Below are 15,289 nucleotides of genomic sequence, written 5' to 3'. Positions count from 1 at the left end.
GATCAATACCAATCAATAAACTGTGTTTTTTCCAACAATTTCCCAGTAACTAAGTGCCAGTTTAATCCAATAGTTGCCAGCTGCTAAAGTATTACTTTTACTTGCTCTGATATTGTAATTTCCATCTGAAAAGATTCAAAATTGTCCTATTATGGAATAAATAAATATCATTTACATGAAAAAGATGCCTACTGAGGCATGATTAATAAAAACTGAATTACTGTCTTCTATAAAGTCAAAAATAATCTGTTCCTTTCCACAGTATCACAGCTTTTCCACTGCATAATGCAGAGGACTGATTCCCATCACAGGCTCTACCAAGCCTCCTGTAACTAGCTCAGGCTTGGATATCCGTTTGTTTTTATTTTTGCACTTTGAAATGGAACATCTCTCTGGAGACATTCAAAACCAAAACACTAAAAGGGCACACACTTATTGTTGTCAAAATGACAAATCTGTGTAAAGTCAGTCAAGCAGCCAGCAGCTCAAAGACAGCCCATCCTCTGACAGATGAGGCTTACCGGGTACGCCAACAGCTATGCCAAAGGAGTGACAGGAGTCACAAGAACCTGGAGCTTGCCTCTTCCTGAGGTTTGCGCGGATTTGGATCCTGTAACTTGCAAGCCCATAGTTTCCACTGGATTACTGGGCATTTGCTCTTTTTCAGGTTCTCTGTAAGGATGGTAACCCCTTCGCTCACCTCAGCTTGTCCTGTCCCACCTGTAACGCTCCTTTGTTACTGCTCTGCTTTGGAAATCTTCAGTTCTAAAGGAAAGCTACCTTCCTCATGTCTCTGGCAAGATCAAACATGGGTTGCTATTGCCATGTCAGCTACAGCCTGGCTGACCTACCACATCACTGTCTTTATTCTACACCAAAATATGGATTCTGTATTTTAAAGGGTAACAACATATTCCTTACAGACCTTTCCTGGAGTCAAATAGACTACAAGGACACTGTGCCAGTGTCGAAACTCTCAGGCTCTGCTTGAGGCTAATTTCTACACACATCTGTCTTCCTTGTCTAAACAAGTGTCATTGCAGCAGGTCAGATGCAATTCGTTGGTATTCCCAGGTGTGACTATCACAGAAAGCACCATTGTACTACTGGACAAGTTGAAAGCGAGCCAACGTTTGAGCCTAAATCCTGCTCTAAATACAACTCATCTCAACATAAAGATGGATGATGAGGATTTGGAACAGTTTCTCTATGAGGAGTCATTAATACACAGGGACAGTATGGGAAATAAACCTTTCTCTATTTACCTGCCAGCTAGTTTCCCATTTCAGATCATACAAGGTCTAGGACACAATGAATGAAATGATCAGCCAGTAGGCTTAAAAGAGTGGTATTTATTTGTGCAGTGTGATTATTTGGTGGAATATATTACCACAACGTTTTTGGAGGCAAAAAAAAGGAGAAAAAAAAAAGTTTTAAAAAAGCTATTAGATGAATTAATGGGAAAAAATGCCTTCCTTTCGCTTAAACACTGTGAACTGTTACCATCTGAGTCAGAAAATTCCTATGCCACAGATTGCCAGAAGCTTGGAAGACATACCATACTTGGAAGAAAAATATCATAGTGTGCTTCCTGTGTTATTCTGTATTTCTTTCTTCAGCACTTGCTATTGGCACATGTGGATGGGATGAGACTGATCTGTTGTCTAAATATGGCAACTTTCATATATAGATAGGTTTTAAAAAGACCTTAAACTTCATGGACCAATGAAGACACTGAACAGCTGGAGTGTTTGGTTGATTTTGTGTTTTGTTTTGTTTTCTTTTTTTTTAAGACAGGGATGAAAGGATATGAAATGTAGAACATTGTGCAATCCCTATCTTTGTAAAATATGAAAAGAATGTGAATTGGAGCTTTAACAAATGTAAACTACTAGTCTTTGAAATTGTGGGTAGGTGGTTTTCATTTCTGTTTGCACAACAGGGACTCTATACAGTCCTGATGTTAGTAACTATGTCTTTGTTTAATGAAATGACCTCTTTGACCAGCCAAAATGCTAAGTATTGAGCAGGTAAACTGAAAGCCCGAGGAAACTCAGGGAATACACAGTAACGCAGAGTCTTTCTGTAACCTAGGTTCTAGGCTCAAACCCCAACAATTCCAGCAAAGGAATTTCATTATACTCGGTGCAAATTCCATCATTTTGGATGAATTAATCTTTAAATGAAGCCCTTTGACACTGTCCTCTGATGTGAAAAATAGTTGGATATCTAAAGTAACCTTAGTAATCATTAATCTTCCAAGTGAAGGTTCGAAGGGTGGTTTCACATCTATTTTTTGTCATTATTCTACTTCTCTGGAATTAATCAGTCTGCCCTTTGGCTCAACTGCATGGGCTTGAAGAGTATCGTGTTACCCTTGCAAATAAATGCAGCAATCAACAAAAATCCCTTCCACCTAAATCATATAAGCTCTGTGGGACAGGGTGTTTTCCTGGTCACTTATTTCAACAGCACAACAGAACTTGACTCCTGACTGGTTGTCAAAGACGATTTTAGATGAGGAAAGTTTATTCACTTTTTCTCTTAATTCTTTGCCTTTAAGGTACAGCATTTGAAGTCTGCAGTACCAAGCAGGGTCACGGTAATTCAAGTCTTGAAGTAGCTCAATGTAAGAGTTCATTGTCTGACTTTGCTCTTTAAAGACCTGATTATGGACTATCCTTTCTCTAAGCCTCTGGAAGAGCTTCTCTGTGAACACAGGCATTTTACCCAGGCTTCCATTTTTCTGTCTCCTGGAAGACCCAAGTGAATTAAAAATGTGGCTTTTAAAATACACATCTAACCAGCTGCTGTGGTACGTCTTTTTTCTCTAACAGACACACACACACAAAAAAAAAAACCAAAAACACTGCAGTTTGAGTCTGAGGCAGGTTATGAAATCCCCGATGTGCAACAACTGTGGTTTGGACAGGCTGAATGGTTTCGCCTAGTCGCAAGACAGGCAACAGAAAAGAGAAATGGCGGTGAAATTATCAGCTGGTGAGCTCCTGGCAGAACTCCTGGCTATGAGGAAAGACCTCTTAAGAAAACTGTAGCCATCCTGCGTTAGAAAACTAATAATATATTCTAACTGCTCTTAATTTATTGTATTAAACCGAGTCAGCAGCAACAGATTGTCTGACCTGTGCATGGGATTAGTTTCCAATGAGGCTGTTATATTTCAGGCTCCGAAAAGCGAAAACCACTTGACATCTGGGAGGAAAAAGGCAACAAATATATTACAAAATGTAATGAATCCAATAGAAGTAAGGGTTCAGCTAAAGGTGAAAAATAATCATGCTATAAATGTCAATGGGTAGTATGGACTATTACAAAATTTCTTTATTCCTGCTTTTACTAGGATATCATCATTTTTTTTCAATTGGGTTGCACCAGCATAAAATGCAAAGAGAGCACTTAGGCCTCTTTAATTTATAAATATGATATAAATTATTTGGAGCTCAGATTCAATCAGTTTAAAGGCACAATATCAAAAAGTTTCAACTAGATCTACGACCCATATAGATTTTTCTAACCACGTACAAGTGTTGGTGCTTTTATTAGTCTGCACGTGACACTGTCAATAACCCATATGAAGACAAAAGGTTCAGGCTTCTTTGCACTCCAAATGAAGCCCCTTGACTTTACTGAAGAATCACCCTGAAGAATACCTCTCTCCATCTGGTCCGATGCCGTCATGTCTACCTAAAGCCAGTTTAACTCAAAACCATGTTGCACTAAGCCACTGAGATTGATAAACCATATTTTGAGAAGAAAATATGTTTCTGATTACAAATGGAAAACGTGTACACAGCGCAGGCCCCGGAGTGCCTGAATTAGCATCATCACAGAAGGCACAATTACATCTGTGTTTCATATGTTCCCTTGTCATCCCAAAAGCGGATCTGATGGAACGCAGGACACCCGGAGCTGGCCTTATCTTGCTGCAAACGCTCGGGCGCACCGAGGTCGCGCTGAGCGGCAGCCAGGCAGGAGCAGCTGCGGATAACCTCTTCCCTCCCTGGCTGGGGCCAGTGCTCCTCCGAACATGGGAAATGCTGAGGGGTGGAAATGAAATCCAGATCTCTCAGACCTCCTCATGCCTCATACTCGTTAAATATCTTAATAACATATGTGACAGTTCTCGGTGTTTACCATAACCCCCTCGCAGCCGGGGCAGAGAAGGATCTCCGGGGGCAGATGCGGCACCTCAGCAGCAAGGTGGGGAGGCCAGGTCTGATCGTTCTTAGCCAAGACCGACCTCACACACACCAGTTCTTTTCTTGGTGTGCAGCTCAATTCATTCTGAGCATTTTACTGGATTTACAAACTATTTTCTTCAACACTTGTTCAGAGAATTTTTTTCTGCCTAAAACACCTTTAAATTACAGAAAAATGATCGAGTGCTTTTACCTCTCTCAAGTGTTGTAGTCGCCAGCATCCAACCATATTAGTGTTGGCTGTCCAGGAGAAAACAATCTAGTTTCTGAAAGCAAACACAGAGGAAAGAGCGTGTGTCTGGGAATGCAGGAGGGCGATCAGTGCTATAAACACATGTATATGAAAACAGGAAAAATGAAGACCTACCGGGAGAAATTTACTTCGTATTACTTTCCACGGTCTTTATAGAAGAAACATCAGCTATGTATGTAAAATTTTCCATTGATTTCTATTGGCTTCAATTCCGTCTATGTGGTATATAAAAATAAATGAATAAATTCATTATGGACTGGTTCACTAGTGCACATTGTCAGACACAGAGGAAGTCTGCATTGCAGCTGCCAATGAACTATCTGCTCGGGAGGTAAAAATCCCCGGCTCCTGGCACCAGCTATTAAAACCCTTCCAACAGTCCAAGATCTCAGGTGATCTGATTGATGGGCATCTTTTCATCACCGGTACAGTGTGTGTATTACCAGTGGCTGCAGAACATAGAAAGGAAAGGCTGGATGAATCACAGCATTTGTGGGGAGGGAAAGGCTGTGGAAAACCCTACAAGAAAGGAAGGGGACATCTCTTCCTCTCCCCAACTACAGTCAATTGCTATTTGCATAAATGCATTTGCTGACTTAAAAAATAGCTACTGCTGGACAGGACTCATATTTAAGTAGCTCCGGTGGGACATTTCATGTAGTAGTAAATAAAGAAAAGGATGAATAATTCCGCATGCTACTCAGTTTTCACGGCACCCAAACCACCACCTACCATGTTGTAACATCCAGATGTAGGCCCTCTCATACCAGTTTGAATAATATAACATCAGGATTTATGGTGATTTATTTTCTATCGATATACTTTCTGAAACATTTAGGAACCACTGGTGAAAGAGAAGCTGACTGATTTTTTATTTTTTTTTAAGGGGAGCTATAAATGGATTTGCCTTCTTCCTTTCCATGACTGAGCAGGCTCAGAAACATGCGGATAAAGAAGCATTCGTTTGTAAATAGACAACTGACAAGGTTGATTGGAAATTAAGTTAGCAATGAAAATATGTCTCATTAGCTATTTTCCTGTCCCAGTATCATGGTAAATTTCCCTTGTTTGCATGCCACTGCATGTGCTAGTGATGGCCAAACTCTGGTCACTTCCTGACTATGTGAATCCTACAGATAGGCCTATTCCAACAGCCTGTGTCATTCAATGAAACTTTAGGTTTGCCTGCTTTATTCCAGGCAATTTCTACACCTAGAATAAACATAGATTTCCATCTCCCTCCGGAAAAAAAAAATAAAATAAAAATAATAAATCTGTCTTTAAAAAGAATAACTATTTTTATGATTTATCTGTGTTCTGCTGAAAATTTTCTAGCTATTAGAATATTTTGCCTTTGCTATGGAAGCTGCAATGCTCCTGTGACTTTCAACACATCTCAGCTAAATGACAGCCACGATTAATTAAAGCAAAATTGCATTTGGTAGGATGGTCACCTTCAGCGCAATTAAAAATAAGTGTTCTGGTACAAAAGAAGAGCCATGCTATTTCTGTTCTCCCAAGCTCTACTGCAAATATAGGCTGACAGATTAATAAAAGCATTTCTAAACAGTTGTAAAAAATCAGCCATCTGATTCAGGAATTTTGTTCCTCAGCTAACTTCTTATTTAGCTACTGAAAACTTCATTTTCCCATCTGTGAGATGACAAAATCCAATGAAAACAATATTAATATTTATGTTCTAAATAGAAAGGGCTTTCAAAGCATGTTCATAAAGTGGAAAATAAAAGCAGAAGTTTATCCAAAACTTTCTGGCATCTTGCATATTTAAAATTTTTCAGCCCTGCTGCCAGGATTTGCTGGCTTAAGATCAAGATGTGATATTTTATAAAAGTTATTAATATGGGTGGATAGTGATTCAGCTTTTATATCATTTAAATGGTAAGATTCTATTATATGGGTCAGTTAATTTTAACCACGCTTGATTCTGTAAAAAACACATATTCCAAAATTGCCCAAAGGTGATATATATATATATATTATTGAGACTATTTTAAATGTTTCACAATACCAATTTTTACCACCTAAATTAAGATCATAGAATCACAGAACGGTTTGGGTTGGAAGGGACCTTAAGGACCACGCAGTCCCAGCCCCCTGCCATGGGCAGGGCCCCCTCCCACCAGCCCAGGCTGCCCCCAGCCCCATCCAGCCTGGCCTTGGGCACTGCCAGGGATGGGGCAGCCACAGCTCCTCTGGGCAGCCTGGGACAGGGCCTCACCGCCCTCTGAGTGAAGAATTTATTCCCAGTGTCTAATCTAAATCTTTCACCTTTTAGTTTAAAGCCATCACTCTGTGTCCTACCACTCCACTCCCTGACAAAGAGTCCCACCCCAGCTTTCCTGTAGGTCCCTTTAGGTACTGGCAGGCCGCTGCAAGGTCTCCTTAGAGCCTTCTCCTCTCCAGGCTGAACCTCAACTCCCTCAGGATGTCTTCATAGCAGAGGTGCTCCAGCCCTCTGATCATCCTCGTGGCCCTCCTCTGGACTCAATCCACCAGGCCCCTGTCCTTCTTGTGCTGGGGCCCAGAGCTGAGCGCAGGCTCCAGGTGGGGTCTTACAAGAGCAGAACAAAGGGAGACAATCCAGGCCCTGCCCTGCTGCCCACGCTGCTTTTGGTGCAGCCCAGGACACGGCTGGCTTTCTGGGCTGCAGGCACACATTGCCAGCTCACGTTCGGCTTCTCATCAACCACCACCCCCAGATCCTTCTCCTCAGGGCTGCTGTCAATCCATTCTCTGCCCAGCCTGGATCTGAGCTTGAATCATTCAGTAGAATGTGTACACATATGTACACATATCAGAGCTGCCAGGAAAAATGCTGTAAATGTGAAAACACTTTGGAATCAACAGTGGATGTGTTTTCTTTCACACACAGCTTTTCATTTTTAATTAATCATATTTTTGCATGTCTCTGAAACATGAGAAAAATCCAATACCTTATGTTAACTATTTTAATTTCTCAATCATTCGAAGTAGGTGATGGAAAATTAAGTATTTTTTTTGTTGTTTGAAAAAATTAGTAAGTGCTTACGCATGGAATACTTTCTTTGTACTACGGCATACCAGTACTTCCTACTTTTCTGATCATATTCATGGTCAAAATGCTTACGTCAATAAGCCCCATTGCTAGGTTACAACACAGTGCCACTCTAGTGGTCTGCATTTACCCAGTGGGAAAATGAGCAAAAAAGCAGCAACTTCCATACATTTTTCTCATGTTCTCAAGATAGGCATTGCCAGCCCAAGATACAGTCATATTATTACTTCAGTTTGAAGTTTAAGGGAGAAACCTGGTCTTTTAGGCAAGAAACATTGGCTCAGTATGAGAACTGACTTGCACTCAAGTCTCCAGGCAGTACAAAATAACTGGACTAAAATATTTGGATCTTTGAATTCGAGCATACCTATGAACCATTCAGAGATAGCGACAGGTACTTCTGCATGAAGGTAATCACTGTTCTTTCCTTTTTGCATACCAGAGAAGGAAGAGGGAGAGGATGACTGCATACAGCACAAGACAGAAAAAAAACAACCCATTGTTTACATTTTCCATGCACAAGACTCTTCAGTATGAAAATTCAGGATGGTAAGCACTGAAAGTGATGAAACAATAACAAGTAACAGTTTCTCTCAGAAGACCAGTATAATTTCAACACTTTATTTTGACCTTAAATTGGGTGGGCAGGAGAAGGGTGATGGTTCCTTGCATGTGAGTGTGAGAGACAGGGAGAGAGATTTGTGGTCTCTTTTTGTTTGTTTTTTCCTATGGGTCCTAGTGGTCATGTTCCGCTACCTTAGTACAAAAAGTACCTGCCATTTGTTCTCTACCTGAATTACTGAAGTTATTCTAGTGCCCCGATCCACACATATACTGCAGATGTGAAGAAGACAGCTGTCCACCTGGAAGCACCTAACCTAAAACTGAGAACATGATACCTTTCACACTGCAACTGTTGAGGTTACTTGCTTCAATAAGATATTTGAAAGGAAGCAATATAAACATACTATGTACAGGCATTTAAATATATTCTCCAATATATTTTAGAGGTTGATGAAGCAGTACTTCATCCGGCCCGCTGGACTGTGGCTGCTGCTTTTGAGAGGGGAATGTGCAAAAGAACACGAGTTAATTCCCCAAGTGATGTACACTGTGTAAGGCACTCTTCCTTTACTGCAGTGACTTGGCACCATCATGTGGCCACTCTGAGTCTGCTCACTTTAAGTAATAGTTTAGATAGAAAACACTTTGCTATGAATTAATTAAAATTTACAAATGATTTCAATCTACTTTAGAAGTAGAAAGTACATAGCTTAAACATACATACTCTAAATTCTGAATGCATTAGAACATTTTTTTTCAAATTGTCCTTTTTTCCCCCCAGATCTCTGCTCTGGTTGACCATGTTTTCCTTCATGATCTTTAAATTTGAAGTTGTTAGGCTACAAAAGTTAAAGGTATTTTCTGTGGTTAATTTTGTTCCAAATTTTACCAATAATGTTCAAAACAGAATAATGTTAGAGACAACTATCCTCTGCCTCACTACAAGAGCTTTGAAATGATTTACAGGATTAAACAGGTCAGTGTTTTCTGTTTTACATCAGAAATCACAAAGGATTTAGAATTTCAGTAAGTGTCACAAGCTCATTATTTCCAGTGTTTGATCCAAACTCTATATATCAGGACAACCTGAGCTTTTGCTATGCTTCAGGGACAAAATCAGAAGTAATGTATCGTGAAATGGAAATTTGTTTGCATGATGTTTCAAGGTAGATATAAGAAATCTTTACCAAGCGTTAGTGTTGTAAAGTCCCAGAGATACAAGTTGCAATACATTCATGTTGCTTACACAGGAGCACAGTTTTATGCTCACCAGACAAAGGTTTACTATTATTTATTTCTGAGTAGAATAATGAAAAACTGTAGTGTAATTTATAGGAATATATTTTCAATATTTTTTTAAAATAAACGTATTTATAATTCTTTCAATAAGGAAATACAGTTCATCACCTTTTTGAGCACAATAAGCAAAATTTGGTTCTATCGTTTTTTAAGATAAAATATATCTTTTCATCTGAAACAATGTATCGATTTTCTTTAAAATATATACAAGTTATATACAAATACAAAACTACACTACAAATCTTTTAATTGCGGTAAAAAAACATATAAATATTTTGCAGTAATAAACCCACACAGGTGTCCTGCTTCTAAAAGGACTGCAACAAAATCAAATTTAGTTTTTCAGATTCCTCAGGCTGAGGTAATGCCCACTTCTTCTTTACACATTGAACATCTATCTGTCCGGAGTCCTTGGCCAGCACAACTCCTAACAATCCATTCGTTTTTTCTGGTTCTCCAAGGAGAGCCATAGTTACAACTCTGAAATCAAAAGAAGGGAGGAGGGGAAGTGGGTTGAGACAAATTGAATAGAAATTGATCATTTCAAACGTGTTTTTAGCAAGTTACTTATCGTTAAATGATTCTTTCTTTTCTGCTTATCACAGTGTAATGCTTTTCCCTTTCAAGTCCCAGCATTTAGCTTTTAACCAGTCACAACCATTTAATGTTTTAATAAGAGGAAGTTCTGCCCCTGTTCACAGATTCCATCATCAATTTCTTATCGTGATTTAAAGTTATTTCAAGCTTGTAAAAATGAACTGGATACTTTTTATTGTATTTCCTAAACTGTACAGTATAACAACTTAAAAAAATGTATTACTTTCTCCCAAAACTAGCAGCACTTCATTACAGCTTGGAAAACTACAAGGAAAATTTTTAGTTAGAAGGATCGTCACCAAGACTAACTTAAGCCTAGGGAAGACAGATGCTCCTAGCAGGGCACCCAGCAGGGAGAAAGGAAAATCCTCAAGTCAGAAAGGTTAAATTAAACTTCAATTCTGAATCGATCTACAGGATACCCAGTTTTCTACACTGACTACAGGAACAGCATTGTGTGACTGCCCTGGTATTAGTTTTGGTGAATATATGCTAGCCAAAAATGTTGTTTACTTTGTGACAATAAACATAATATATTTATTTATATTGGTAAACGTATGGTAATATAGGCATTTTAAAATATTCCCCAACATATCTTGCATATTTATGGGGTTGATCCTGATTCAGAAAAGTTATCTTTGAGCTTAAGCAGCCCAGTGATTTTAGTGGTAACAAAATTTTTCTCTGCATATAAACAGCAAGTCATCCACATATAGACATCCATCCATCCCGCTGATAACATCGTTTCTGAATTTGATTTATACTAACAGAATTTCTTGTCAGATTATATAAATAATACATAAATATAATCTGAAATTACACTTGCTGTGGTGTCTCTTTCAAGCAGTTTTAAAAATACAGTTAGAAAAGCAAATTCTAAATAAGATTTTATGTTAAGCAAAAAAAATCCTCACCCCAAATGCTAACCAAAATGTAGATGACATTATTATTAATATTTTGTTAAAAATACAGTAATGTAATGTACTTACTTCTCTGATGGAACAGTTTGCTTTGCCACAGGCAACAGATCATTTTCCAGGAGATCCCAAATGTAAATATTAGACGATGCATCCAGGACAAAAAACACTGCAGGTCTTGTTAAAGCCCACTGCAGAGCAATAATTGGCTGGCCATTTGTGCTGTCATTCCACTGCATGAGGGGATACTCTGATGTCATTTGGTGTAATCTAATGCTTCCATCTGAACAGCCAACCTGTATCATCAGCAAAACCAAAATCTTACCTGGGAGGAAAACAAACTAAGCAGGATAGAAACTACAAATCAATTCTTGAAAACTCCAGGCAGATAAATATAAATAGTTAACTGACTTAAATGATACATATCTACCACATTTTACTGCAAAGATTATCCAGATTTTACCTTTTAATATGACCTTGAGTTCAAAATCATTAAGTCCCACTGAGTATACAGAGTAATTTAATACACTGATCTTGGGAAGAAGCCCCAAATTTCCCTTAAAAAAACAAACAAACAACAAAAAAAAACCTTCTCAAACTATCAAACTATGATCAGCACAACACAATAGTAGTCTGACCTGGGGTGAGGTCATAGCCTAGAGGCTAATTCAGAAGGCTACTTAATTAACACGTAATCTGTAAAACCAAGAACAACTTTCAGTAGGACAGACTGTACTTAAAAGTATGATGATATTAAACTGATTCATAGTGAACAGCTAGATCCAAAGACAGGCAGATATCACTGCTTCCAGATATTCTGTTATAACCTTTTGTCTTACCTAGTATAACGTTTGCAAGTTTGCTGCAATCTAGGTACAAAAGAAACTATTTCATGAAAACATAAAAGAACTTTTTCATGTTACCCTGGGCCATCAACACATAAGGAGGACTTTCTAGGGTTTTCAAATTACAATGACTTTTAAAGATGACTCTGCAAATTGTACTTAGATTCAAAAGGATTCTGCAAATACAAACTTGTAGAAGTCAGTATCACTCTAAATAAATGCATTTGGGAAAAAGGAAAGAACTTCCACAGTGGTAAGTGAAAGTTCTGACTCGGCACATGGTGACACAAAATACATACACAGTAGCCAAACACATTCATTTTATACCTCAGGCAATCCCAATGTAAACCATAGCATATTTAGACATAATACATCATTTAAGAGAGGATCAAGTACAAGAATATGCAGGTCTAGGTATTTAGGAAATCCTACCAGAGCTAGAGGCAATTTATATTGAATAAACTTTGAAAAGGCAGATAATTAAAGTATTGTGTGTCAATTTGAACTGCAGGGGCCAGATTTGAAGATAACTATCCACATGTAGGATGCATATGCTGCCAGGCATACCCCAAGAGCTTGTCAGCAGGCTAGCTGCAAAGCCATGAAGTGGAGAGGAAAGTATGACATGGAATACCCACAGCTGCTCCACAGAGTTTTCTTTCACAGACATCTTGTCTCCAAAATAATTACGTCACTAAGAGATATGTGATAACAGTGAGAAACAGCTGAAGTTTCACTCACAGCAGAAGACCTGCTAGCCATGCTGAATTTCAGTAAATCAGAGTAAGTTACCAAGTTAATGGCTGCAGCGAGACTGACATTTGTTTCTGTGACCCAGATCCTCCATCTTTCACATATCCAAAGTCACATCAGGACATCATATGTTTGTTACCCTTCATTTCAGGTTGGAATTAGTGAAGTAAATCAACGATCACATCTAGTTAAATACATCAAATTGGAAAACTTCCCTCCATAGGTAATTAAAAATGAAACTTGCATTAAATTATTTTCATACCAAAAAAAGTGACTTTCCAAAAGGGAAGAAATCAATTGCATTGACACGTGTTGATCTTATTCCACTCTCCTGCGGTCTGAATAGCTTTGGAAGAACTTTTAAATCATGTCTTGTACCATGGCCTATCAGACCCTACAAAAAAACACAAGGAAAAAGAATTAAAGCAAAAACAAACAAACAAAAAACTACATTATCAATATTAGAAGTTCATAATTCAAAACTTAAAACTTAAATATTTCATAGAGCAGCTACCTTAAAAGGTCCTTAACAGCTAATAAAAGACTGTAGTAATATTCTCAAATTACAAATTTTACATACAGTCTTCTGGTAAAAACCCAAGTAAATGGGTCTCTATTCAAAAAAAAAATAACAAGATGAATTGTAGCACATTACTCACAATGTTTGTTCCAACAATGAAATGATTAGGATCAGAAGACAGAAATTTAATAGTCAGTGTTTGGGGTGTTCTCAGGCGCACATCTTTTGGGAAAAGGCTATGAAAAACATACAGGTAAAAGAAGACAAAAATGTACAGGAATTTTCTCCTAAAGACATGCAAGTACATTACAGAAACTCTTGATCTAAGATTTTTATGAATAGCTCTAGGAAAAGTGTGCACTAAAAAAAAACAAAACATGAAAATATCGTTAAATAGATCAGATAACAGTAATTTAGCAAAATATAGGAAAAATTAGCTTTATGAGATACACATGTATCACATGTGTAAAATAAAAATTAGCTTAATGAGATACACAAGCCCAAAGGTTTGTTTTCTTACCTGCTAGTCAATTCCATAGTAGAACTATGTACTAACTTCACTTTCCCTCCAGGAATTAAACCTAAAATTATATAAAATAATTATTTAAACTGATTCAAGAACTTTACATTAAGAAAGTGCTATCAGGAAATTAAAACCTAAGCTAATAAATGTAAGGATACTTCATAGTAAATTTGTTTCTTGCAGAAATAGCTTTTGGTACTTAAGAATCTTAAATCATTTGAACTCTTTATTTCAGAATTCAAATCTAAAGACTTGAAATCTTTGACAGAAATCAAAGAAAGAGGACAGATAAAGTGAAATATGTGAACTCAATTATGTGTTTCAGTTCTACAGTATGCACATAAGATCATGCGATATCACTATATAAAACCTAACTCTATCAATGGTGAAAATGCACATTTAATGTCACTTGGATCCTTACCATGAACTACGGTAATAAGAAATGGTAATAATGCTTCCATAAAGCTATTCCATACTACTTGTTAGTAGAGAATAGCGTAATGATTAAAATTATTCAAACCAAAGAACTTCTTGCAGATGAAAAGAAAATGAGTGCTGGCAGAAGCAAACTTGATAATCATCAGCACAGCCTAGCTTTAAAATACACCTCTCTACAGACATACATATCCAAATCTGGCAACTCAACATAGGCAGACAAGGCACAGGAGACTAAAAACTATAAAACTGATCAATATTTCTAGTTTGTTAGCATTGCTTCATTGTTTATATTTGCATTCAAAAATGGATCAGGATTTTATTGACAGCCTTTTCCAGCTAAATAAGTCTAAGTTTGTTCCAAGAACAAAAAAGAACAAAAGTTATTCAGATGACTCAACAAGGACTGAGTGGACTTGCTTCTTACCATTTTTACAGAATCTTTTTTCTCACAATGAATTAAGTATCTTAATCAAAAGAGGATTTCCAGGATAATTATCAAAATGGAGATGCAGGCAACAACAAAAACATTATAAGAAATTTGGTTAAAACTAAAGAAAGGAGTACCAAGAAAGACAAAAATCTTATACTCCTTGGGAAAAAAAAAAAAAAAAAAGCTGTTGAGGACACAGGTATCTGCTTTGATGTTCTAAGAAGTGTGGTTGTCCGTGGTAGCAATTGCCAGTGCAGAATTAGCAGATGAGATTCAGTTCGCAGTGAAGATAAGGCTCGGGATACCTAACCTACAACCCAAAATAGGAGATATATGTCCTATTCAGGATGGATCTTTTTCCCTCAACAATTTTTCCCTCTTCTAGACCGTTTGATATCACCACTGATTCTTCTTCCTCCTTAGGAACTTCACCATCTCAAAACCCATGCACTTTATCCTACCTCTACTATACAGTACTTACCTAAATCAGTTTGCGAACCAGACAAATCCACTTTCTTTAATTCTACAACTACCTGAAAAGTCAATATTCAACATTAATTAAAAAATAAGTATTTACCAGACTTTAAAGTTTTTTAATTATCTGTAATAACGTATGACATGCCCATCTAAACATTCCTTTAGAGTTAAGTCTAACGTTACAATGATTACAGGTAGATTATCCTCTGTCAATGTCTGCAATGCTAAAAACACCTGCATGTGCCTGCTGGAAATTCCCTACTGGAAGGCAGAAAATGGGAAGTCACTTCCTACACTTAATTGCTCGCTGGCATCATGTTGATTTGATTGGCAACCAAAAAAAAAACCAGCGTAAATCCCCCAAGTAAGGATTTAACACATTTCCTGTGTTTCTTACA

At 37.7% G+C, this 15,289-nt stretch overlaps 1 protein-coding gene across 1 annotated transcript in view; it reads right to left on the bottom strand.

Annotated features, from left to right (window-relative positions):
* Window positions 1–9,417: 9,417 nt before the first annotated feature.
* The window catches only part of DYNC2I1 (dynein 2 intermediate chain 1), a 31,649-nt gene continuing 25,777 nt past the window's right edge, over window positions 9,418–15,289 (bottom strand). The window contains exons 19-24 of the mRNA XM_048050547.2: window positions 14,896–14,947; window positions 13,544–13,604; window positions 13,163–13,259; window positions 12,766–12,897; window positions 10,978–11,201; window positions 9,418–9,871 (exon numbers count right to left, since the gene is read on the bottom strand). Coding sequence (XP_047906504.2) covers window positions 9,700–9,871; window positions 10,978–11,201; window positions 12,766–12,897; window positions 13,163–13,259; window positions 13,544–13,604; window positions 14,896–14,947 — 738 coding nt within the window. The 3' untranslated portion in view covers window positions 9,418–9,699. The remainder of the gene's footprint in view (window positions 9,872–10,977; window positions 11,202–12,765; window positions 12,898–13,162; window positions 13,260–13,543; window positions 13,605–14,895; window positions 14,948–15,289) is intronic.

Source organism: Anser cygnoides, chromosome 2, assembly GCF_040182565.1.
Source record: "Anser cygnoides isolate HZ-2024a breed goose chromosome 2, Taihu_goose_T2T_genome, whole genome shotgun sequence".
Lineage (NCBI taxonomy): Eukaryota > Metazoa > Chordata > Aves > Anseriformes > Anatidae > Anser > Anser cygnoides.
Note: the sequence above shows the minus strand (reverse complement) of the source record. Positions and strands in the feature narration are given on the sequence as shown.